This window comes from Podarcis filfolensis (assembly GCF_964270895.1).
Source record: "Podarcis filfolensis genome assembly, chromosome: 2".
In the NCBI taxonomy this organism is placed as follows: Eukaryota; Metazoa; Chordata; class Lepidosauria; order Squamata; family Lacertidae; genus Podarcis; species Podarcis filfolensis.
In genome coordinates, this window is record NC_139605.1 from 15,434,360 (window position 1) to 15,457,654 (window position 23,295).

The following is a 23,295-nucleotide window of genomic DNA, read 5'->3' on the forward strand; positions in this document are numbered from 1 at the left end:
CCTCGCAAGACGAAAAACGCGCAAGACGAAAAGACTCGCGGAACGAATTAATTTCATCTTGCGAGGCACCACTGTAAGTGGATACCAAATTATTGACATTTCTTTCCAATCATCCTATGCTTGACTACTTTTGCAGAGCTGTTTCTGGAGTACAGCCTTGCATCTGTGCTCTGGACAAACTTTCCCAAACCGAACTCGTTTGGCTCCATTTTTCTTGCTGACACACCGAACAATCAAGTTCTTACAGATGCAGGCCAGGTATTATGTGGCACCTGTACAAACAAAGTTCAGTTCTGCCAATCAAAGGGGTCCAGTGGGGATGCATGGGGTGCGGCAATCTTGTAGGAAAACTGGTCCCAGGTTTTTGAGGAAATAAAGTGGAGAAGCAAATAACAATAAGAATTCTGCCATTTCACTTTGTTAGATGCTACTTGGGGAGGGCATGTTGATGCTACTTGGGGAGGGCATGTTGATGTGTCACTTGCAATGCAGCCTGCCTCTGTGTTCAGGGTTCCAGCCAGTCAGACACAATCTTTTCCATGGATGCTAACACACACACACACACCCCACAGGTTTTCTAACCCCACACCCACTCTTGAACAATCAGCTGGCATTCCAAAGCCCCATAGCAGGTTCAGACCTCCTTTAGCAATTTCTGTATTTGTGTGGCCAGGCATCTCCCACCCCCCACCCCCCAAAAATATATCGTCTAGCACCATGAAAAAATGAGACATGACCACTTGCGTTTGGGTCAAATCAGACCAAAACTTTATTGATTACAGGTGGAAGAGGCATTGTAGGCATTGTTGGAAACTAAAATGGCAGCTTCCACTTAAATGCCCTGGAACATTACAAGCTTAGGGGCATTTCAGAATATATCAAGAAATGTAAATGGCAGCTCCAATCTACCCTGGGCCTCACAGCAATGCTGCTGCTGCCATCCACTGCTGCCCAGTGCCAGAACTCATGTGGTTTTGCTATGATGAGAGATCTCTCTCATGCTGACCCTAAAGAGAAGATCACCCTTCAATATCTGTGCATGCCTGTTATGTTTGGCAACCTGTCTCCATACCTGCGGGACCTTGTAAACATCTAGCATGGTTGCCACCTGGAAAAAGGTTTCAAAGCCCCCTCCTTGAATAACAGCCAGGAGCTTTCCTTGCCTCCCACACTTGAAATTAGGGACCATCCAATGTCGGGTAGAGAACAGGTCTATGGTGGCTTCATAAGTATTCCTGACACTGAAGCAGTTTTCATAGATGCTGTAGCCAAGGGTGATATTGGGTAAGAGCTCGGGGTTTTCATTGATCTCATTAATGGCAAAAAGGATAGCCAGGGCATGCTGGTAGTTCCTTTCCAACAGTCTGGAATGAAAAACAGTTGGAATGTTTCATATAATCATAAATCTCAGCTCCTGTGGTGTTTCATAATACCAGGAGAGGAAGGAGAAATATTGTTCTATAATTCTCCATGACTTAGTTAAATCTCTGATTTAACCAACCAACCAACCAACCAACAAGCAAGTAATATGCAACCATCTATATATACAAGAAAAAGACAGATCTCTTTTGCATATATATATATATATATATGTATGTATGTATGTATTGGTAGTGTGGCTATTTGGAGCTATATCAGTTTCCCCGAAACTTTAAGATACTTCCCTACTTCTTCAAATACTAAAAAAATAATATTGCTGTATTTGGAACATTTATAAAAAGAACAGTCTTTTAGAGAATGCTTCCCTCTGCCTTCCCCGCAAAACATGGCAAGCCAGGAAAGAGTTAATAAACTATTAATAAATTGATACCTACAAGCATCTATCAAGTTCAATCTATATATGATTTCACACTAAGGTGTTTAAAGGGATTTATAGATAAGATGGAAAACATGGTAATTTCTGCATTGTATGATTAATATCTAGCAATTTATGGGTGGTCTTGTGTTCATTTTATACCTGGATTTTTCTCCCAATATTTATCTCTATAAATCAGTACAACTGATTAAATCCTACTGAACACAAAGGAACTTACTTCCAAGTAAACAGTCACAGTGAGGTTTACTTCCAAGTGCAGATGGGAGAGAAATTGTATTAAACAGAGGGGGAAATGTGGAGAACCAAATTTATAAATGGAAAAAGGAGAAACCGAAATTGTCAGGTTCACTCAACCCTATTTCCAAGAACACTGTAATCAAGTAACTCTCTGTGACTTCTTTTCAAATGTGTTGCCGTGTAGAGTCCTTCTGATCAGGATTGTAGCCAGCCAGTCATGCCCCTTTCCTGGATATGCCAGTCAATCCCTCCAACAGTTTTACCAACAGCACTCTGCCTGCATTCTGTGTCCACTAAGCTTTCCTTTTTTAAAAAATAAAATAAAATGTGTTTTTCCAAATGTCGGGATTCACCCAAGCCAAATGAAACCTTCCGTTATGTCTAAATGGTGTTGTTTTCTCTATATAAGAATCTAAACTCAGAGAATGAGTTCCCTATTGCGTGGACAGGTGGAGTCCCCAGATCCCGCGCGGTCCCCCCCATCATGTGGAATAACGACTAATGACAACGTGCTATGGGATTAAATTGGCCACAACTTTATTAAATTTCAAATGCGGGTAGACCTTGGCTCAGGCATTGGGTGTTCTCCCTCCCCAGTCCCCAGCCAGGGACCTAGGGAGCATCAGGGTTATCCAGTGTGTGTGTGGGGGGAATGGGCCAGCTCTGGAGAACATATGTTCAAGCAGAGATAGTCGCCCCCGTTACGCCGCCGCCGCAGGGGAGAGCAATGACGACCTTTCGGCGTACGGTCAAAGCCTCCCTTGAGAAACCCCTTTAACGGGGAACCCTGGTATCACCGCCGCAAAGAGGAAGATGGACTAAAGGATTCCGCCCAAGGCCTGATACCGCCAAAGTTGTGACGTTTTGCCATGGGAAAGGTGAAACCTGCCAATGCAGGGAAATTCATTTCCGGCACTTTGACAGTGACCTTAACGTAGCAGCGCCCGCATACCTGTGAAGAAAAGTTAACCTGCAAAACCTGTGAAGAAAAGTTAACCTGCAAATAAGATATTAACTGAGGGTGAGTAGGGTGGGAGAAGCTCTGGAGCCAAGTGAGGATTCCCAGGTAAGATCCTCCCTCTATTGTGTGGGCAGGTAATCCCTCCCCTACCTGGCCTGGTCTCCTTGGCAACGCTTCCCCCAGGTGGGATTGGACAACTGACTGAGGTAGGCGGAGACCTCCAGGTATCCCACCTGAGGGAAGGCAAACCAAGCCTATGCTGTTGGAGCCACTCCAGATCTAGGGGCTGTGCGCGTCCACGCAAAGGGCGCCCCCCGTTTTAAGCGGGGAGCGGTCATTAGCACAGACCTCAAAGCAGCTTACAGGGACAGGCAGTTGCATGGAAGATCAGAATTGGCTGAGGGCAATCAAAAGCTAAGAGCAAACAACACTTACGGGAAGAAGTCGTGGACAGGGTTAGACCTGAAAGCATGTGTCGGGTACACAGCTGTCCTCACAGGTATAACTCCACTAATAAAGTAGTCTCCTGGTCTGTAATAATTATTTGGAGACATTCGTAGGCTCGAGAGATCTCTGGGTCTGTTCATTGCTAACCCCAAGTGCAAATGAAGCAATAGCAGTAGCAGCAGAGTCATTTTCGGCAGAAACAAGCAAGCTAGAGGCAGCCTCCAATCTGCAAAGAGAAACAGAATCGCCTTGCAAGCCTCATCCTATGCTTGACTTTGCAGAGGAAGATGCCAAGTCTGTGTTAAAGGAGTTGTAATGTAATGAAACATCAGACTGTCAGACCATGTCTATTGGTCTAAATCCCAGCCCTCATCCTTACTAGCCCACTAAATATATTCATGTTGCTCTCTTTCCAATTTTGGAGCAAGAAGTTATCAGTGATTCTTGGTTCCTTGGTGGTGGTGGTGGTGGTAGTAGTATTGACCTCCAAAGTCGCCTATGGAAAAACCCTGTTGAGTTTTGATCACAGGAACACAAAATCAATCACAATGATTTTGATAATTGCAGGGGACGTATAATCACCTTCTCTGAGGGTACACTTTCTCTGAGGGTACTTGCGCAGGTGCACAGCAGAAGAAAACATCTGCAAAAGTTCAGCCTGAGCTATGTCATGCTTTCTAACTAAACAATTGACAGGACAGAAAACTTGGACTAATGTTTATTGGAGGTGTTAGTAACTTTGACCCTCCAGACTTCTTTCATAAATATGTGAATTCCCTTTTTGATACAATATACGTAGGTCCTCTTCATTTTTCTTTATGGTCCTTCTTCACCCTTGATGTGCCAGATTCTGGAAGGTGCTCAGCTCTCGAGGTCAAAGGAGCCTTTAAAAGAGGGTGTCTGGTTTGCATGAGAATTGAAAAGTTAACCCGGTGTTTCTCAAACAATGGTCTAGGACTGAATAGTCCCAGGCCTGGTTTTGGTATAGAAACTGCCTTGATTGGCCTGTATGATGACTTATACTGGGGGAGAGAGGGAGGAGCATGTCCCAGTTAATTATTCTTGATCTCTCAATGGCTTTCAATACCAAATGTGTTCTGCTGGAGCAGCTGTCCAAGTTGCTGGTGGGCAGCACTGCTCTGTGGTGGTTCAGGTCCTACCGAGATGGTCATTTTCAGAGGATGGTGCTTGGGGCATATTTTTGGCCCTGTGTGTGGCCCTGTGGAGCCTCCAATGTGGGGTTCCACAGGGTTCAAGTTGATCCCTCCTGCTGTGCAAAATGAAAGTGAAACCACTGAATGAGGTCATCCAGGGCTGTCTTTAGCAGATGCGGTGCCGGGGTGCAAATTACCACGATTAGTAAGGGGGGTGAAGCTGCGCACTGCCAGCCATTGGGGGGTTGCGCAACTCTCCCCCATGCCACTGCAGGAGAGCAATCCCTGCGGAGGCTTGGGAGGCAAACTGCATGCCCGCCAACCATATGGTTGATGGGGGTGCAGCTGGCAGGCATGCAGGGAAAGGGGAGGCCGCTGGCAAAGCCGCGCAGCTCCCCCACTCGCTGGGGTGCCCCTGAGAAGCCGACGCCCTGGCGCAACGCACCACTAAGCTGTATGGGAAAGACGGCTCTGGGGTCATCAGAAGTTTTGGAGCACTTTGTCAGCAATGTGTTGATGACACACTACTTTACATCTGCAGGTGTGACAGAGGAAATGGTAGATCGAGGTCTTGCTTAGCATTTGACTGGATGAGAACCAATAAATTGATGCTTAATCCAGACGAGACTGACGCACTGTTAGTGGGTAGTTCCCTAGATTGGATTGATGGGATGTGGCCTGTTCTGGATGGGGTTACACTCCACCTGAAGGAGCAGCTCCATAGCTTGGAGGTACTTCTGGGTCCATTGTGGTCGCATGAGGCTGAAGGGACCTTGGTGGTGCAGAGTGCCTTCCACCAGCTTCTATTAGCTTCAGCTGGTGTCCCAGCTGCACTGCTATCTGGATGGAGATAGCTTAACTTCCATTGTCTAATCTCTAGTTTTGTTGTTGTTTAGTTGTTTAGTTGTGTCTGACTCTTCGTGACCCCCAGGACCAGAGCACGCCAGGCCCTCCTGTCTTCCACTGCCTCCCACAGTTTGGTCAAATTCATGTTCGTATTGTGAATTTGGTCACATTTCCTAACCAAACTGCCGTAAGAGTGAAAGTGGGGAAGTTGGAGACCCAGGAGTCCTCAGGTCTAGAGATGACCATCGACGAAGAGGCCAATGTGTGGCCCAAATGGTTCAACCAGGTGGGGAGTGTATTTGTGTTTTGTGCTGTCCTGTAGTAGCTGGGAACACAAGCTGAGAGCTGGAAGATGTACATTTCAAATTAAAAGTAAATGTATAAGCTGGTCTCAGCTGCAACCTCACATTTACAGATAGGTAGCCGTGTTGGTCTGCCATAGTCAAAACAAAAAAAATTTTTTCCTTCCAGTAGCACCTTAAAGACCAACTAAGTTAGTTCTTGGTATGAGCTTTCGTGTGCATGCACACTTATCTGTGTATCTGAAGAAGTGTGCATGCACACGAAAGCTCATACCAAGAACTAACTTAGTTGGTCTTTAAGGTGCTACTGGAAGGAAAAAAAATTTTTTGTTTTAACCTCACATTTGTTATTTAAATATAATAATGCTATATGATTACTGGGGGTACGCAGGGGTACACATACCCCTAAACATTTTGTGAATCTAAGTTTGGTCTCATTGAGAAGCAGTATTTCAATGTGAGTAGGAAAATGAGAGTACCCCGAAACATTTTTTTAAAAAGAAAAAAAGCATTGGATATAGCCAGTGTGGTATAGTGGTTAAGAGCGGTGGACTCGTAATCTGGTGAACCGGATTCGCTTCCCCACTCTTCCACATGCAGCTGCTGGGTGACCTTGGGCCATTCACACTTCTCTGAAGTCTCTCAGCCCCACTCACCTCACAGAATGTTTGTTGTAGGGGAGGAAGGGAAAGGAGAATGTTAGCCGCTTTGAGACTCCTTCGGGTAGTGATAAAGCAGGATATCAAATCCAAACTCCTCTTCTTCTTTTAAGGCAATAATGAGGAACCTGATCCAGTTGCTCTGGTCCATCATTTGCTTCAGGAAGCAAAGGGGGATTTCAGTTTTCTAAGACATAGACCCATCAGAGCAGAATGGTATAGTACCTGCAGAGAATGCAACAGCTCCTAAAATGCTGTTTGTTTTCTTGATGCCCTTTAGACAAGGCCCCATTCCACATGTTCAGAAAGCTGCCAGCCTGGATCCAGCAAAGTGGTGCTAGAAGGACAGCAAATTTGCTGCTATAAATGCGCCCCATGCCTAGAAGGAGCCATATCTAGTCACACAGGTAAAACAGCTTTGTTGTTTGTTTGTTTTTTTAAAAAAAAATTATTAGCCGACCAATCAAATCAAATCAAATCACATCACATATATTCCGAATTACAAAGCCGAATTTTAAATTTTTGTTGAGGGGACCCATATTTCAAGTTCCGAAGGGGGATTCCGATCATCTTCTTGCTACTGCGTTAATATCTAAATCAGTCCAAATAATGTTCATAATTCTATCCAGTCTTATCTTGCTGTTTCCACATCTCATCTTATTCGTATATTTTTTTTCTTTTTTTCTTTATGATCTCTTCTGATAATTTCCTTAAGCAGATAAACACCAATTATAATCCTGTGTGAATTTTTCCGTTCGTCCAATCCTCATATCAAGATGGTTTCCATATCATCACTTTCATACATAATATCGCTCTTTCCATCATTCTCTCAAATCTGTCGCTCTTAAGTCCCTCTGAGGAGTCTCACCCACAATATAAAAACAGCTCTGTTCCTCCTCCCAGACTTAAGTCCTCCGACAGAACTTGCCAACATGGCGACGGTATTTTTAACTGCGTCATTCCAAAGCTCTTATATTTTCCACGATCTTCTTGAAACATGCTTTGGTTAGAAAATAATCTCCACACAGTCATGAATCCACAGCTTAAGTCATTAAAACGGCATTTCTGACTTGTGGGGGGGGGATTCTTGGTTAATCACATAGAGGAAAGAAAGGAAAGTTTCCCCCCCCTCCCCCATCCAGTCCCTTTGCCATACCGAGCCTTGGTGATCTTCTCATGATTTATTCTTATTCCCCCGACCCGTCTTGTTTATCAGAGATCTCTTCCGTTAGCAGTCTTTACTCCCCCTCCTTCCTTGAAATATGTGCAATTCGCTTCCTCCTAATTGTTTCTTTTGAAGTTATTGCAGCTAGAGGCGTGGATCAGAGACAGCGTCCAGGAGCACCGAGATCCACAGGAGGGCTTTCTGCCTAGTGCCCCCCATCCCCACAAATTCGGGGGGGGGGGTGTAGGGCACAGCAGGCAAGGGCAGCCCCCCCAAACTTGGGGGGGTAGGGAGGCTATTTACTCCCATCACAGCCTCCTAATTACCTCGTGTGGGTTGGAGAGATGTTATTGTCAGCCATCTTCCGATGCGCCCCCTAGTGGCCCCTCAGGTAAAACAGCTTTGAAGGAACAGCAGGCTCTGAGGGATGAAGAGCAGATTCACTGTGAATGTACCGGTAATCATGCTAGGTCTAAAAAGAGACATATGGAAAGAAATCTCAAGATTTGTCATGAGTTGTTTCAGTGGTGCTACACTGCTAATCACAAAATGGCAATGGCAGAAAAGCTATGCATAGACTTCACCCCACTTTGATTTGCAGTCATGACTTGTAAATCTGGATCAGACCTGATTCATTCCAGACCTGATCTGACCTGCACTGGATTCAAATCCAGATTGTGATTCAGTAAGTACAAATCTCCAGAAAATTGACTTGCACTGCAAAACCAAAATGGCCATCAATTTCTTCTTTTTTAAAAATAGAGACATAAAATTTTGAGCCACAGCAGCCCCTGCAGAGGGGATTAGCCAACAATTGAAACCTCACCTATACCCTCCTTGTTTCTCTCCTGCTTTCCTTTTTGTCCTCCTTTCTTTTCATCGGCCAGCCTCAAAAGGTCACCTGCCTTCTACGTCAAACCATCTTCAGCGTCATCTTCTCGGTCGCTGTCTCTTCTGTGCTGGCAAAGACTGTGGTTTTGGCATTCATGGCCACAAAACCAGGGAACAGAATTAGCAAGTGGGTGGGAAAGAGTTTGGCAAACGGTATTGTCCTCTTTGGTTCTGTCTTTCAGTTTGGAATCTGCATTGCCTGGATCGGAATATCTCCCCCCTTCCCAGAACTGGACATGGATTCCCAAGTCACACAGACAATTCTGCAGTGCAATGAAGGGTCTGTCACCATGTTTTACTCTGCCCTTGGCTACATGGGCCTTCTGGCTGCCATCTCTTTTACTGTGGCTTTCCTCGCCAGGAAGCTCCCTGGTGGTTTCAACGAAGCCAAGTTTATCACCTTCAGCATGTTGGTGTTTTGCAGTGTCTGGGTCTCCTTTGTGCCAACTTACTTGAGCACCAAGGGGAAATACATGGTGGCTGTGCAGATCTTCTCCATCTTGGCTTCCAGTGGTGGGTTACTGGGCTGCATCTTCCTTCCCAAATGCTACATCATTGTCCTCAGGCCTGATTTGAATACAAAGTCACACTTAATGATGAGAAGGAAAGATTAATGTTGTGTCTTTTTTTAAAAAAATAATTTTATTGAATGATTTTGTTACAAAAAAACATTACAACCATACAACCACTAAATATAATTGAGAAATAAAAATTACATACATCAATATTTAGTTTGTTATTTGTTATTTACCATCTTATTTCCTTCCAAACAAACATATGTACAGACACCCCCCCAAAAAATTGATAATAAGGAAAGTAAATATTTCTTACAAAATCTTTTCTTCAATTTTGACTTCATGTCAAGTCCCTTCACATATGTTTTATCTTACAATTGAATGTTCACAAAACAATAAAGCTTTCTGTATAAATTTTCCAATACATTCTGAAAGATTGTTGTGTCAAATGTATTACTCAGCTAAATTTCAGAACTATGTGTGTGTATGTAGACTTTCAGACTTTTTCAAAACTTTTATTATTATTCTTATTATCATGGAGTAGCCATCTTCCTTCGAAGGAATGTCTCTGAGTACATGCCATGTCATGATGATGATGATGATGATGAAGAAGAAGGAGAAGAGGAGGAGGAGGAGTAGTTTGGATTTGATATCCTGCTTTATCACTACCCTAAGGAGTCTCATAGCGGCTCACAATCTCCTTTCCCTTCCTCCCCACAACAAACACCCTGTGAGGTGCGTGAGGCTGAGAGACTTCAGAGAAGTGTGACTAGCCCAAGGTCACTCAGCAGCTGCATGTGAAGGAGCAGGGAAGCGAACCCAGTTCACCAGATTACAAGTCCACCGCTCTTAACCACTACACCACGCTGGCTTTCTGGAACTGCTGGTTTTGGGGGCATTCAAAAATGAGGTTTAGATTCAACAGCAGCCAGGCTGCTGATCTCTGCCTACAGGGACCTGTATTTTTGTGGCAGTGATACTACACTATAACCTCTCATCTATAGTACTGGTGCTTTATAAATATAGTAACAATTTTGACAGCCTTCAGTTTAAAAGAAAAGGGGTGAAGTTCTTCACATTTATTTCTCCTGTTTTCTCCTGCCGCGCACCTGTGCATTTGCCTCAGAGAGAGCATGCAAAGAGGTGATTATACATCCCCTGCAATTATCAAAATCATTGTGATTGATTTGTGTCCCTGTGACCAGAATTCCACAGCATTTTTCCAGAGGTCACTTTTGAGCATTATCAATAAATAAAAATAATTGAAACCCAAAACTATCAATCATTTCTTCCACCAGATTTGGATAGATATATATATGGCTAATAAAGATGAGGACTTGGATAATCAGAGGTGGTCTGTGGGTCTGATGTTTGACTGCATCCCCATTAGCCTAGATAACAGACTTTGAAGTGAGAAACAGGATGAGGCTTGTAGGCGGTTGTATTTCTTTCTTGGCAGATGTCTCTACAAATTTACTGGTATAATAAAATCAATTGAAGGGGGGTATCTACTGTATGCTTGGACCCAAAATGATGCTTATGCTGTTATTGTTTCATTTGCACTTTGGGTTAGTGATGAGTGAAGATGAAGATATCTCAAGCCTACGAATGTCTCCAAATAATTATTACAGACCAGGCGATTACTTCATTACTGGAGTTATACCGTTGAGGACAGCTATCTATCCAACACATGCTTTCACATCTGACCCTGTCTATGACTTCCTCCCGTAAGTGTTGCGAGCTTTTGCTTTTTCTCAGCTAGTTCTGGTCTCCCCTGCAGGATTCTAACATGAGCTGCAGACTCCCAGGTTCTCAATTTCAAAATATTTTTTGCAAGGTGCCTTGGGTAGCAAACAACTCACTCATAACTATAAGAAGTGTGCATGCACACGAAAGCTCATACCAAGAACTAACTTAGTTGGTCTTTAAGGTGCTACTGGAAGAAAAAATTTTTTTTTGTTTTGACTATGGCAGACCAACACGGCTACCTATCTGTAACTCATAACTATGAATGGCGGCTGCCCCAATGGTCCCAGTTTTCTGGGCACAGATGCAGTTTTTCAACACCTACTCTTGCCAAATCGCTTTCCCTTCTTTGCTGTTTGCTGAGATTTAGAAGAAGCTGCTTCAAAGTACTAGTCCATGTTTCTTGAGGTGCCCTTTTCCTTCAGGAACTCTTGAACAGGGATGTGCTCAGTAGAACAGCGTCTGCCTTGCATGCAGAATGCCCCAGCTTCAGTCCCCAGCATCTCCAGGAGCTAGCCCTCTTGAAATCTAGGAAAGCAACTATGTCAGTGTTGATTACACTGAACTGGATGGAGTAATGCTCTGATTCAGTATATATCAGCTTCCTAACATTTGACGCTTTGTGAAGTCTACATTGGTGAACCCTAAATTTAGATTTAGCTGGCACTCTAAATCAGTTTTCCCCCTGACTTGGTTAATTTTAACTGTCTTTATGCTGCAACCCATTGCCCCACTTTTGTAGTATATAATGAGCGAGAAAAAAGTGACTTTTTAAAAAGTCACTTTTCTGAGTATTATTGTTGTTGTTGTTGTTGTTGTTGTTGTTGTTGTTGTTGTTGTTATTATTTCTATACCACCCTATACCCAAAGGTCTCAGGGCGGTTCACATAAAATATCAAATACATAAAATCAAAACAAAACCAACAACCCAATAACACCCCCCCCCCAAAAAAGAGCCAGCATTTGTCAAAAGGGTATAGGATGTAGATCAAGTCAGGCAGGCCTGGTTGAAAATGAACATTTTTGCCTGGCACCTAAACGTATATAGTGAAAAAACAGAAGAAATAAGTAAATGTGAGGTAAAAGTGTACTTAACAGATAATGTACAATGAGAATGTTTGGAAGTCTTTTTTAGAACCTCAACTACTTTTTCTTCTTCTTTATTTTATTTTATTTTATTCTTTCTCTCTCTTTCTTTCTTTCTTTCTTTCTTTTTCTTTTTTCATAAATTGTAGTGTCATGTGTATTGTGAGGTATACAAAGTATCTTTGCTTCAGTTGCCACCATTTTCTTTTATTGTTACAAACAAAAACAGAGAGTGTTGTATAAATGTTGTATAAATGTATATTTTTTAAAAAGAATAAAGGTTCAATTGGGGGAAGAGAAAGAAAGAAATAAACCCTAACCTAGCCAGGGCAGGGTTTTTCTCTTTCTTGCTATGAGACATCTACAAGACAAAGCTCAGGTCTGCTTCGTACATTTTTAAACTAGTGGGATAGACTTGTTTACAGGTCTTCCTTCCAAGTAGGTCACTCATAGTCACTGGCATTTGGGGGGCTGGGGGGAGAGCAGGACTGGAACATACCATTTTAGCAGTTGATATGCCATTTGCTTTTCATTCCAGGATAGTGGAGACAAACTATCAGCACGTCCTGGCCATCCTGTTCGCCATTAAAGAGATCAATGAAGATCCTGAGCTCTTACCCAATATCACCCTTGGCTACAGTATCTATGAAAACTGCTTCAGCGTCAGGAAAGCCTATGAAGCCACCATAGACCTGTTCTCTACCAGACATTGGATGGTCCCTAATTTCAAGTGTGGGAGGCAAGGAAAACTCCTGGCTGTTATTCAAGGAGGGGACTTTGAAACCTTTTTCCAGATGGCAACCATGCTAGATGTTTACAAGGTCCCTCAGGTATGGAGACAGGTTGCCAACCATGCCACACATGTATAGAGATACAAAGGGAGTCTTTTTCTCAGGGCCAGCTCCTTGGTTGAGAAATTCATTGGTATAGTATCCCCCTCCACAATAAGCTGTGGTACTGATGGGCTTAGCTGGTGGTGAGCAGCAATGGTGGTGCTACTGAGAACACCAGAATGGGTTGGTTGGAGCCAGCATTTAGATTTCCTGCAATCCCCTAGTTCAGCAGCACACTGCATTGTGCCTTGGGTATTTGGGGAAATTTAGGTGGAGACTGCTACTGGAATTTCCTACGATAATCCATATTGATAATGCATCAGTCCACTTCAGAGCACTATAGGAAATGTGAATAGTGTGAGGTTGGGAAAAGATGGGACAGGATGCAATTCTACTCAAAATTCCTCCATCTTTGGCTGCTAATGGAAATAGGAAGCGAGTTATGTTGTCCATGGGGCCTGCAAAACAAGGTTGCCATAGTGCTGGTGTGTGCAAACCATGCATAAGATTGTGGAAGTCAAATGTACAATGATTCAAAAGCAGGTCAATCAGGTTGCCGCCACCCCAGGCTCACTTACCTGGGAGTAAGTCCAATCAAATTCCCCAGAACTTAGAGTGAGTAGATGTTTGGAACATTGCATTCTTCAGTGGAAACCATTTTTCGGCTAACAAATGTCCACATTATATTGAATGCTTAGCATTTATTGCTTTCCTTCTAGCTCACTTATGGTTTTGTCAACCATTTTCTGAGTGATAACACCCAGTTCTCCTCTTCCTACTGGATGAGCCCAAAGGAAACTTCACAATACATGGGGATAGTTCAGTTGCTCCTGCATTTCAGGTGGATATGGGTTGGTCTATTTGCTCCAGATAATGATGGTGGAGATCACTTTGTGAGAACCATGAAGGTAGCATTCATTGAGAATGGCATCTGTGTAACCTTCACATACAATATTCCAATAGTATATTCTATTAACATTCGTATTCCAAGAAGAGCGTTCAACATTTTCCGAGCACACATTCTGCAAAGAAAAGCCAATGTGATCATTTATTATGGTGATTCTGACTCAATGTTTCTGTTGCCTCATGTCCTAAGCAGAACTGAAAGAAAATTCAGTGCTCCTATAGGGAAAGTTTGGATCTCCACCGCTCTGTGGGGCTTCACCTTAAGCACATCTTTTCAATACTGGGATGTCAAATTCTTCCATGGAGCTTTGTCTTTTGTCATCCAAACAAACCAGCGGACAAAATCCCAGGGCCTTTTCTTGACTCAAGATGGGCATTTCCTGGATTGTATTTGGTCCGAGACGTTTGACTGCTCTGATTCCAACCAGAGATGGTCACGGAAAGCCTGGAAAAGATGCCTGGGGAGAGGAAAGCTGGAAAGCATTCCAACATCTTGGCTTGGGAATGGTATGTCTGCTGAGAGCTACAATGTGTACAATGCTGTGTACACTGCGGCACATGCTTTCCATGCTCTGATCACATCTGTGTCTAGCCGCATGATGACCACAGAAGAAGACAGACTGGATCTTCTGAACGTAGAGGCATGGCAGGTGAGAAAGAGTGAGAGCCATTGAAATGACAGCTGAAATGGATAGCCCGTGTTTGTTGTTGTCATGCACCATTTTCTTCTGCTTGGGTTCTGGGAACCCTTTAAGCAGTGTGATGCTGCTCGCTGTCCCACTACTGAGGGGCTGCATTGGACTGGAAGGGCACATGTTTTTCATGCAGAAGGCGACAAGCTGAAGCTTTGGCATCACCTCTTAAAAAGGATCCAGACAAGGATGTGATGGGAAAGAGAGTTTGACGATCCACTGCCACTTAGATCCAGCAATACTGGACTAGAAATTGTAGGTGTGTTCAGTATGTGTGTTGTGTATATACATTCATATGTGTGAATGTGCATGTTGAGTATCTGACTGTGTGTGGTGCGAGAGTGTGTGGCGGGACTCTACCTTCCCACTCACTCACTTTTATTATGGACCTGCCTACCATTGGCATGTAGCTCCTGGGAAGTCGGTCACATTGCTGCCCACTCTTGAGCTACCTGAGCAAACACTCTGATCTATGGAATAAGACACTTTGATCTATTGGGTTCAAATCCAATAGGCAGGTGTCAGGCTTCAGAGAATCAGCTTCCTCCCCCCTTTGGCAGTAGATAAGAAGAACAAAGGGAAAGGAGTCTTCTTACCAGTTAGAAACTTTAATGATCACAGCGAGAGAAGAAACAATCCATTTCCTAGGAGTGACAGTGCTACCAATTAAGGGTTCCACCCACTTCCTCCCTAGTCACCCACATCACTACTGCATCATCTTGTTATTTTAAACAGATTTTATTAATTTTACACATTAATAAAGTTTTGAATTACACATGCTTCAGAAAATCCCCTCATCCAATGTTTCCTCCAGATTTTGGACTTCCAAATAGTTAATTGCACTGGGATGCTTCACAGCAAGTGATTCATAAATGAAAAGAAAGAAATAAAACAGTTTAATTACCCATCTTGAAATTACTGCTCCTCTAGCTTCACCCTTTTCTGAGAAGCACCCGCTTCAACAGTACGACCATGGACGAAGTGTATTTTGATGAAGATAGGGAGCTGGTAGCTGACTATGGTATTGTGAATTTGGTCACGTTTCCTAACGAAACCGCCATAAGAGTGAAAGTGGGGAAGCTGGAGACCCAAGCCTCCTCAGGCCCAAAGCTGACTATTCATGAGGAGACCATCGTGTGGCCCATCTGGTTTAATAAGGTGGGGAATGTATTCGCATTTTGCAAGCTGGTGTAATGTAGTAGCTAAGTGTGGACCCTGTGAACCAAACCGAACAATCATCCTTTTATCCCTTATTGATCCATGAGATCCTTGCAATCTGTGAGAAAGTTTCTCCTGCGAGTTTCAAAGATGTCAGAAACCTGCTCTGGAGCAGGACTTTGAATGTGGCTGTCCTTCTGGAATGGCGTTCCTGTCAAGCTGTGCATTTTCTGGAAGCAGTTGAAGACATTTTGGTTCTGACAGGCTTTCCCAGATGACAAATTGGTCTTTGCCATGAGTCTGTATTGTTTTAGCTTTGTTTTAAATGCATTGGCTGCTTTAATTGCACATCGCCTTTAGATGATTCTCTAGAACAGTGTTTCCCAACCTTCGGTCTCCAGCTGTTTTTGGACTACAACTCCCATCATGCCTAGCTAGCAGGACCAGAGGTCATGGATGATGGGAGTTGTAGTCCAAAAGAAGCTGGAGACCCAAGGTTGGGAAACATGGCTCTAGAAGGTGATTAATAAATTAATCAGAAAAATTAACAATAATAAGAAAATTAAAAACAAACTCTGTCAGTGGTCTCATTCAAATCACTGTCTCTCAGCCTCTCATTTTGCAATATAGGGGTGAAAATACTGTGTCATAAGTTCTGCATATAAGATTAGAAGAACCACTTTACAGCATCTTGAACATTAGCAAATAAATTGCCAGCTAAGATTTTGTAGACTAGAGTCCACCTAAACTTGTAACACTCTGAGGGAAGTGCTCTGGCAGTGCCAGCTCTACTATTGGGCAAAATGAGACAGTTGATCCATTCACTGGGTGCTAACAAGTACAGGGTGGTGTCGAGGCGATGGAGGAAAGAGCTATGTGTTCTACAGTGCTCTAGGCTACTCTTCTGCCCTCGGGTGTGGGGGAAGATGCTGTCCCACAACAAACAATGAGGCAAAATTCAGCTGCCAGTCCAGCATGTGTCATGGCGTGGAGCAAGTTTGTTCCATCAATGGATGCTGGCCATGATAATGATGTTGTGCCTCCATGGTTGGAAGAGGCAACAATGCTTCTGGGTATCTGTTGCTGGAAGCTACAGGAGGGAAAGATGCTCTTGTGCTTAGGTCCTGCTTGCTGGTTTCTCACAGGCATCTGGTTGGCCTCTTTGGGAAGAAGGATGCTGCACCAGATGGACCATTGACCTGATCCAGCCTGCTGTTCTTGTATTCTTATGTCCAGTTCTTCATGACAGCAAAATGGCTTGGATAGGCCTTGTTCTTCAATCACAGGAGAGAGTAAGATTCAACTCAGACAAGACACAGGACCAACAGAATAGGATGATTTATTCTCTCTCTTTTTGGTGTCTTTTGGTTTTGGTTACTTTACAATATAGATGTACTGGTACAATATAGGTGTACAACATAGATGTACTGGTACAATATAGATGTACCAAAGCCAACACCATTTCCTCCCCATCCCCCCATACATTAACATTTCTATTTTCTCAATCCATCATATTATTCTTTTCTCCTTCCTCCCACTTCCCTCCGCCCCCACGCAATTTCCTCCACATTATACAATTTACAATAATCTTTGCATTCTACAACCTTCTCAAATCATCTATATATTCTTATTATCTTTCCTTACTAATTTTTCTTCCATCCAGTAATACACATTTTAATCTAGGCATATTAGCGTATCTTTTTGGGGGCAATATTTTGCCATATATTCATCAAAACATTTCCACTCCTTTTTTAATTTTTGATTCGACTGATTTCTTATTACAGCAGTTAATTTTGCCAAAATTAAATATTCATTTAATTTACAAATCCATTCCTCCTTTGTAGGTATAGTTTGTGACTTCCACCTAGCAGCAATCACTATTCTAGCAACTGGACTTGCATATAGAAAAAAATCTCTCCCCGCCCCCCCCCCCCCGGTGGGATCTCTTCATCTATCAATCCAAGGAGATATGTCTCTTGGTTTTTTTGTTATTTATATTTTCAACATCTTCTTTAGTTCTTCACTAGAACTGAGAAATGGCTATAGTAAAGGTAAAGGGACCCCTGACCATTAGGTCCAGTCGTGGACGACTCTGGGGTTGCAGCGCTCATCTCGTTTTATTGGCCGAGGGAGCCGGCAGACAGCTTCTGGGTCATGGGGCCAGCATGACTAAGCCACTTCTGGTGAACCAGAGCAGCGCACGGAAACACCGTTTACCTTCCCACTGGAGCAGTACCTATTTATCTAGTTGCACTTTGACGTGCTTTCGAACTGCTAGGTTGGCAGGAGCAGGGACAGAGCGACGGGAGCTCACCCCGTCACGGGGATTCGAACCGCCGACCTTCTGATCGGCAAGTCCTAGGCTCTGTGGTTTAACCCACAGCTCCACCCGTGTCCGTTCTTCATGTACTACTATCCAAAATTTCTTAATTTCCTCAGACAAAGCAGAACCTCCTCAAACACTCTTTGTTTTCTTGATTCCCTTCAGACCAAGCCTTGTTCTACTTGTACAGAAAGTTGCCAGCCTGGGTCCCACAAGGTGGTGCCAGAAACAAAGCCCGTTTGCTGCTATAAATGTGTCCCATGCATGGAAGGAACCATTTCTACTCACACAGGTAAACGGCTTTGAGGGAGCAGCAGCTTCAGTGTGAACGTAGTAATGCTAGGCCTGAAAAGAAATGTTTGCCAAGGAGAATCATAGAATTGTACAGCAGTCGTCTTTGCAAAATCCAGATCCAGAATTTCAAGATGCAGATTTCCACAGAAAAGTTACCTTGTAAGTTTCAGTACTGGTGAAACAGTTTCAGGGCAATCATCTGTCGGATGCACTGCTTAGGAGTAGAGACCCAAATGGGCTCAAGTTCAACCTTATTCCTCTACTACTGTAGGTGCTTGCAGGGAACCTCTGCTAAACCACCACTTTTAGTCATCCGACTTCCTGAGACCATCTTGGCTGTGAGGCCTGGATGACCTTCTCCCTGCCTTGCAGGCCTTTTCCCACCTGGCTTGGAGGGCTTGGACTGACTCCAGCTACAAAAGCCGAGGCTGCTGAACAGGCTCTAGGGTTGAGGTATCACTTGTTGCCATCATTGATATCAATTTCTTGTGTCTTTATTTTTAGATCTTACTATGATTTAATGTGGAAATTGTTCAGATTGCTTGGGTACATTTTGATGCGTTTTCTTTATTGTTAACGACTATCATTCTTACTGTTTGAAATTATGTAATGTGCTACATGTTGCCAGCTGTCTTGATCACGGTTTTAACTATGGAAAGGCAGCATACGTATAAAATGATGTGTGAATTGACCATGATGCATGGTACTCGTGTTTTACGGTCACAGTCATTTCTCATAACCAAATCTCTTGTCCCAACCCCATCATGCTTTTCTCATGAGTTGTGGTGCAGCACTGCTACCCACAATATTGCAATGGTATAAGGGCCTGGCTTCTAGTACTATTTAACTTTGACTTCCACAACAAAGTGCATCATAGGACCGGGCTGTCAAAACTTATGGTTCAAGTAGTCCTTGTTTCAGCTCTGACATCATCATCATCATCATCATCATCATCATCATAATTTACTATTTATACCCCACCCATCTAGCTGGGTTTCCCCAGCCACTCTGAAGCATAAGTCTTGACCGTATCCAGCTCAACACCAGTCCATTATCTGATAAGTAACTATTTTCCCTGCACTTCAGCTATGATCCTATGATTCCTGATTCCCTAGATCTGTACCCGTGAGAAAGGTTCATTAGGAACTGCAACAAGAGAGAGAATATTGAATAAAACTATTACAAAAAGAAAATGCTACATTTTTGCAAGGAATATTTTAACAAGGAAAATATTTGATGTTTGGGTATTGAAATATTTTTTCTTTCTTTCAGATGCAGATCACTGCCTTGCGTGTCTAGAAGATCAGTACTCAAACAATGAGAGGGATCAGTGCTTCCCCAAGACTATAGTCTTCCTCTCCTATGAAGAACCCCTGGGGGTTACCTTGGCTTTCTTTGCCCTACTCTTGTGTTTAGCCACAGGTTTCATTTTGGGCATCTTCATTAAGTACCAAAGCACTGCACTAGTTAAAGCCAACAACCGAAACCTCACTTACATCCTCCTTGCTTCTCTCCTGCTTTCCTTTCTTTCTTGCCTTCTGTTCATCGGCCAGCCTCAAGAAGTCACCTGTCTTCTCCGCCAAACCATCTTCAGCATCATCTTCTCGGTCGCCGTCTCTTCTGTGCTGGCAAAAACAACTACTGTGTTGTTGGCATTCATGGCCACAAAACCAGGGAACAGAATTAGCAAGTGGGTGGGAAAGAGTTTGGCAAATGGTATTGTCCTTTTGGGTACCTTCATTCAGTTGGGCATCTGCATTGCCTGGATTGGAATGTATCCCCCCTTCCCAGAACTGGACATGGATTCCCAAGTCACACAGACAATTCTGCAGTGCAATGAAGGGTCTGTCACTATGTTTTATTCTGCCCTTGGCTACATGGGCCTTCTGGCTGCCATCTCTTTTACAGTTGCTTTCCTCGCCAGGAAGCTCCCTGGGGGGTTCAACGAAGCCAAGTTTATCACCTTCAGCATGCTGGTGTTTTGCAGTGTCTGGGTCTCCTTTGTGCCAACTTACCTTAGCACCAAGGGGAAATACATGGTGGCTGTGCAGATCTTCTCCATCTTGGCTTCCAGTGGTGGGCTCCTGGGCTGCATCTTCCTTCCCAAATGCTACATCCTTGTCCTAAGGCCTGATTTGAATACAAAAGAGCACCTGATGTTGAAAAGCAAAGATTAAGGTTGAGGTAAACAAGGAGGGGGGAGCGAAACCCTCTCAAAGACTTGAATGTGAAAACGCTCAGATAGATGGTTAACTTTTTTACTTACTCACATGGGAAGCCAACCCCCACCCAACCCAGCATACGAAATGCTACATTACCAAAGCAGACAGCAGATGGCTTACTGATTTCTGCTAAGCTGATTTATTATTTTAGTGAGGTATATGTGGGTGGGTGGGATCCTAACCACCTTGTATAAAGTGAAGTAGATAAGGAACAATCTTACCTGAAAGCGCTACAATTTATAGTTCAAATACTTTTCTTCTTCCACATCATATTGAATTACAGATTTCAGGTTACAGGCACCAACTGGGGTAAATTAGTTAAATTTATTTTACTTAAAGGTGCACACTGTGTTAAGATCGACACTGCCATCTGCAGGAAATACATTAAACTGTCTGCTTTTTCATCAATAAAATACAGTCATACCACGGGTTACAGACGCTTCAGGTTGTGTTTTTTCTGGTTGCGAACTGCTGAAACCCGGAAGTACTGGAACAGGTTACTTCCGGTTTTCGGAGGTTGCGCATGCGCAGAAGTGCTAAATCGCAACCCACATGTGCGCAGACACACCGCTGCGGGTTGCAGATGCTTCGTGTTGCAAATGTGCATCTCGCATGGATCATGTTCGCAACCCGAGCGTCCACTGTATTCAGAATGCAACTACAAAAGAGACACACAATAGTCTCAAGCAGTTCCTAAAGTATAACATAAAAGGAAGTGGGGTGATTTCAAAGAGTAAGTGGGGGGAAGAAATGCGATACACTTTGTTGTTGTTTAGTCGTTTAATCGTGCCCGACTCTTCGTAACCCCATGGACCAGAGCACGCCAGGCACTCCTGCCTTCCACTGCCTCCCACAGTTTGATCAAACTCATGCTGGTAGCTTCGAGAACACTGTCCAACCATCTCGTCCTCTGTCATCCGCTTCTCCTTGTGCCCTCCATCTTTCCCAACATCAGTATCTTTTCAAGGGAGTCTTCTCTTCTCATGAGGTGGCCAAAGTATTGGAGCCTCAGCTTCACGATCTGTCCTTCCGGTGAGCACTCAGGGCTGATTTCCTTCAGAATGGATAGGTTTGATCTTCTTGCAGTCCATGGGACTCTCAAGAGTCTCCTCCAGCACCATAATTCAAAAGCATCAATTCTTCAGTGATCAGCCTTCTTTATGGTCCAGCTCTCACTTCCATACATCAGTACTGCAATTTGCTATATGTGAGGCTGCCTTTGAAGATGTTTTAGAAATGGATGCTGGTGCAAAATTCAATTGCCAGATGTCAGGAGTCCAGGTCCTGGCTTGATAACAAAGTAAGCGTAGGTAATTAAAAAGGAGGATTTATTGCAAAAACAGATAGCTCTCGATGGCTCTAACAAAGCTGTCGACATTATCACTCAACATGACCCTTCTGAAGACTCCTTCCAGTTCCTACAGAAGATATTGAACCTTCGCCCTTATGTCTCTTGTTTTGCTTCCTGTCCAACAGCCCTCCCATTCACCAGCTCTTCGGACTTATTGGATCAGGTCCAATCTCTTCCTGTTCTGCAAGATTGTCTCTGTGTCTGTATGTACCTGGTTGAGTTTCCTGAAAGCTTTGGCTGTGTTCCAGCCCGCTCTCAGTTGTTCCCTTGGCAACCAGCCATCCAAGGTTGGAGGGAGTCGATGCTGGCAGCTCTGGCCTATGCTCAGCTTGTGTCAAATCTAAACCTCTCTGTTCTTGCCCATATTCTGCAGCTGGCTGTAAAGTTCCACTTGGAGCTAGCTCATTCCTGACACCAAGTTGTTGACTTGGGTAGGGCAGTCTGAACACTGCACTAGCTATCAGTTAGTTTCCAGGTTCAATTCAAATGCCTGTTTTGACCTATTTAAAGCCTTATGTAGCTCAGGACCCCACTTCCTCAAGTATCACCTTTGCTTGCATGAACCAATCCAGACCCTGCAAACACAATCAGGGCCCAGCATGTGCCCCTCCATAGGATGTTTGGAGGGTGGCAACCCCAAAACCAGTGGTGGCCTCCTGCTTGTGAAATGCTCTCCTTGTGGATGGTCTGGCACCATCCTAGACATCATACAGTAATGTTTCTCTTTACTCAGACTTTTGGCCCTTAATTTGAAGGGTTGCATTGTGGCCTCTTTGAGTAAGGGAAGCTCTGTAAGTCCTGCCATTGTCTCTACAGTTGTGTTTTTAGCTTTTTATTTTGCTTTTAATGGGTCACTCTGTGAGGAAAGCTACTAACAACAACAACAACAACAACAATTTATTAAATTTATTGATCACTTTTTTTGCCACAGGAACTCGAAGCAACATACAATATTGTGAGCAAAAATAAAATACAATCTCCCTTGATTTCAAATGGGCTCACAGTCCCTTAAGAGGCTCTCTAGTCAGTCAGAGAAGAAGGAAAAGAAAACCGGAGTTTTGCAACCAAGCATATCTGAAAGCCTTGATCATTTGTTGATCTGCTGCAAAAGAGATTTCTCACCTCAAAAAAGAAGAACCCCAATCACATGTGTGTCAAAGATTTTGAACGCTTGGTCGGTGTCCCAAGGTCCACCCATATAATTGTCTCAGAAATGTCACTGAAATGGGTTGTACAGGTAAATCATGACATGCGCAGAAAAATATGATTCAGGAATATTTACAAGGCTGTCAGTTGCAAAGGTTGGCAATGTAAGCTGAATTGTCTTTTCTGAGTCGCCCAAACACTCTTTTGACATGTTGGGCAATCCCAGTACCCAAATCTATCTACCAAGACTCAAGTCATTCATACAAATATATGTTCCTTTTGACAAATCTATTTGGGTAGTTATCGGTGCTTAACAGCTAAGTCACAGCCTTCAGTCTTCAGGAGATGTTTCCCATGATGTGCCTGGAAAAGGTTTCAGAGGTCAACTAGAGACTAATATGGCCTTGGTCTTGTAATAAAGTCACATTTTAATGAGAAACATATGTTTTCCATTGAAATAATGAAAGTAAATGAAAGTATCCCTGCTGCATGTTTGACATTATACATAGAATACCCCTAGAAAGAACAGTAGACCATTCTCAGGG

At 43.5% G+C, this 23,295-nt stretch overlaps 2 protein-coding genes across 2 annotated transcripts; both read left to right on the forward strand.

Annotated features, from left to right (window-relative positions):
• Positions 1-80: 80 nt before the first annotated feature.
• On the forward strand, positions 81-20,522 carry LOC310756828 (vomeronasal type-2 receptor 26-like). Its single transcript, XM_083601665.1, has 5 exons — positions 81-258; positions 12,364-12,655; positions 15,187-15,414; positions 17,903-18,029; positions 19,304-20,522. The coding sequence occupies exons 1-5, from the start codon at positions 248-250 to the stop codon at positions 20,206-20,208; spliced, it is 1,563 nt and encodes a 520-aa protein (XP_083457791.1). The 5' UTR covers positions 81-247; the 3' UTR covers positions 20,209-20,522.
• LOC310758110 (vomeronasal type-2 receptor 26-like) lies at positions 12,812-14,509 on the forward strand (the record flags this gene model as incomplete). The annotated part of the gene is made up of 2 exons (XM_083604047.1): positions 12,812-12,841; positions 13,378-14,509. The coding sequence occupies 2 exons, from the start codon at positions 12,812-12,814 to the stop codon at positions 14,236-14,238; spliced, it is 891 nt and encodes a 296-aa protein (XP_083460173.1). The 3' UTR covers positions 14,239-14,509.
• Positions 20,523-23,295: the final 2,773 nt, after the last annotated feature.

Coding starts and splice junctions, on each gene's coding strand:
- LOC310756828 (XM_083601665.1), top strand. Junction 12,656..15,186: donor ATGTTTACAAGGTCCCTCAG/GTATGGAGACAG, acceptor CTGCTCCTCTAG/CTTCACCCTTTTCTGAGAAG. Junction 15,415..17,902: donor GGCCCATCTGGTTTAATAAG/GTGGGGAATGTA, acceptor GATTCCCTTCAG/ACCAAGCCTTGTTCTACTTG.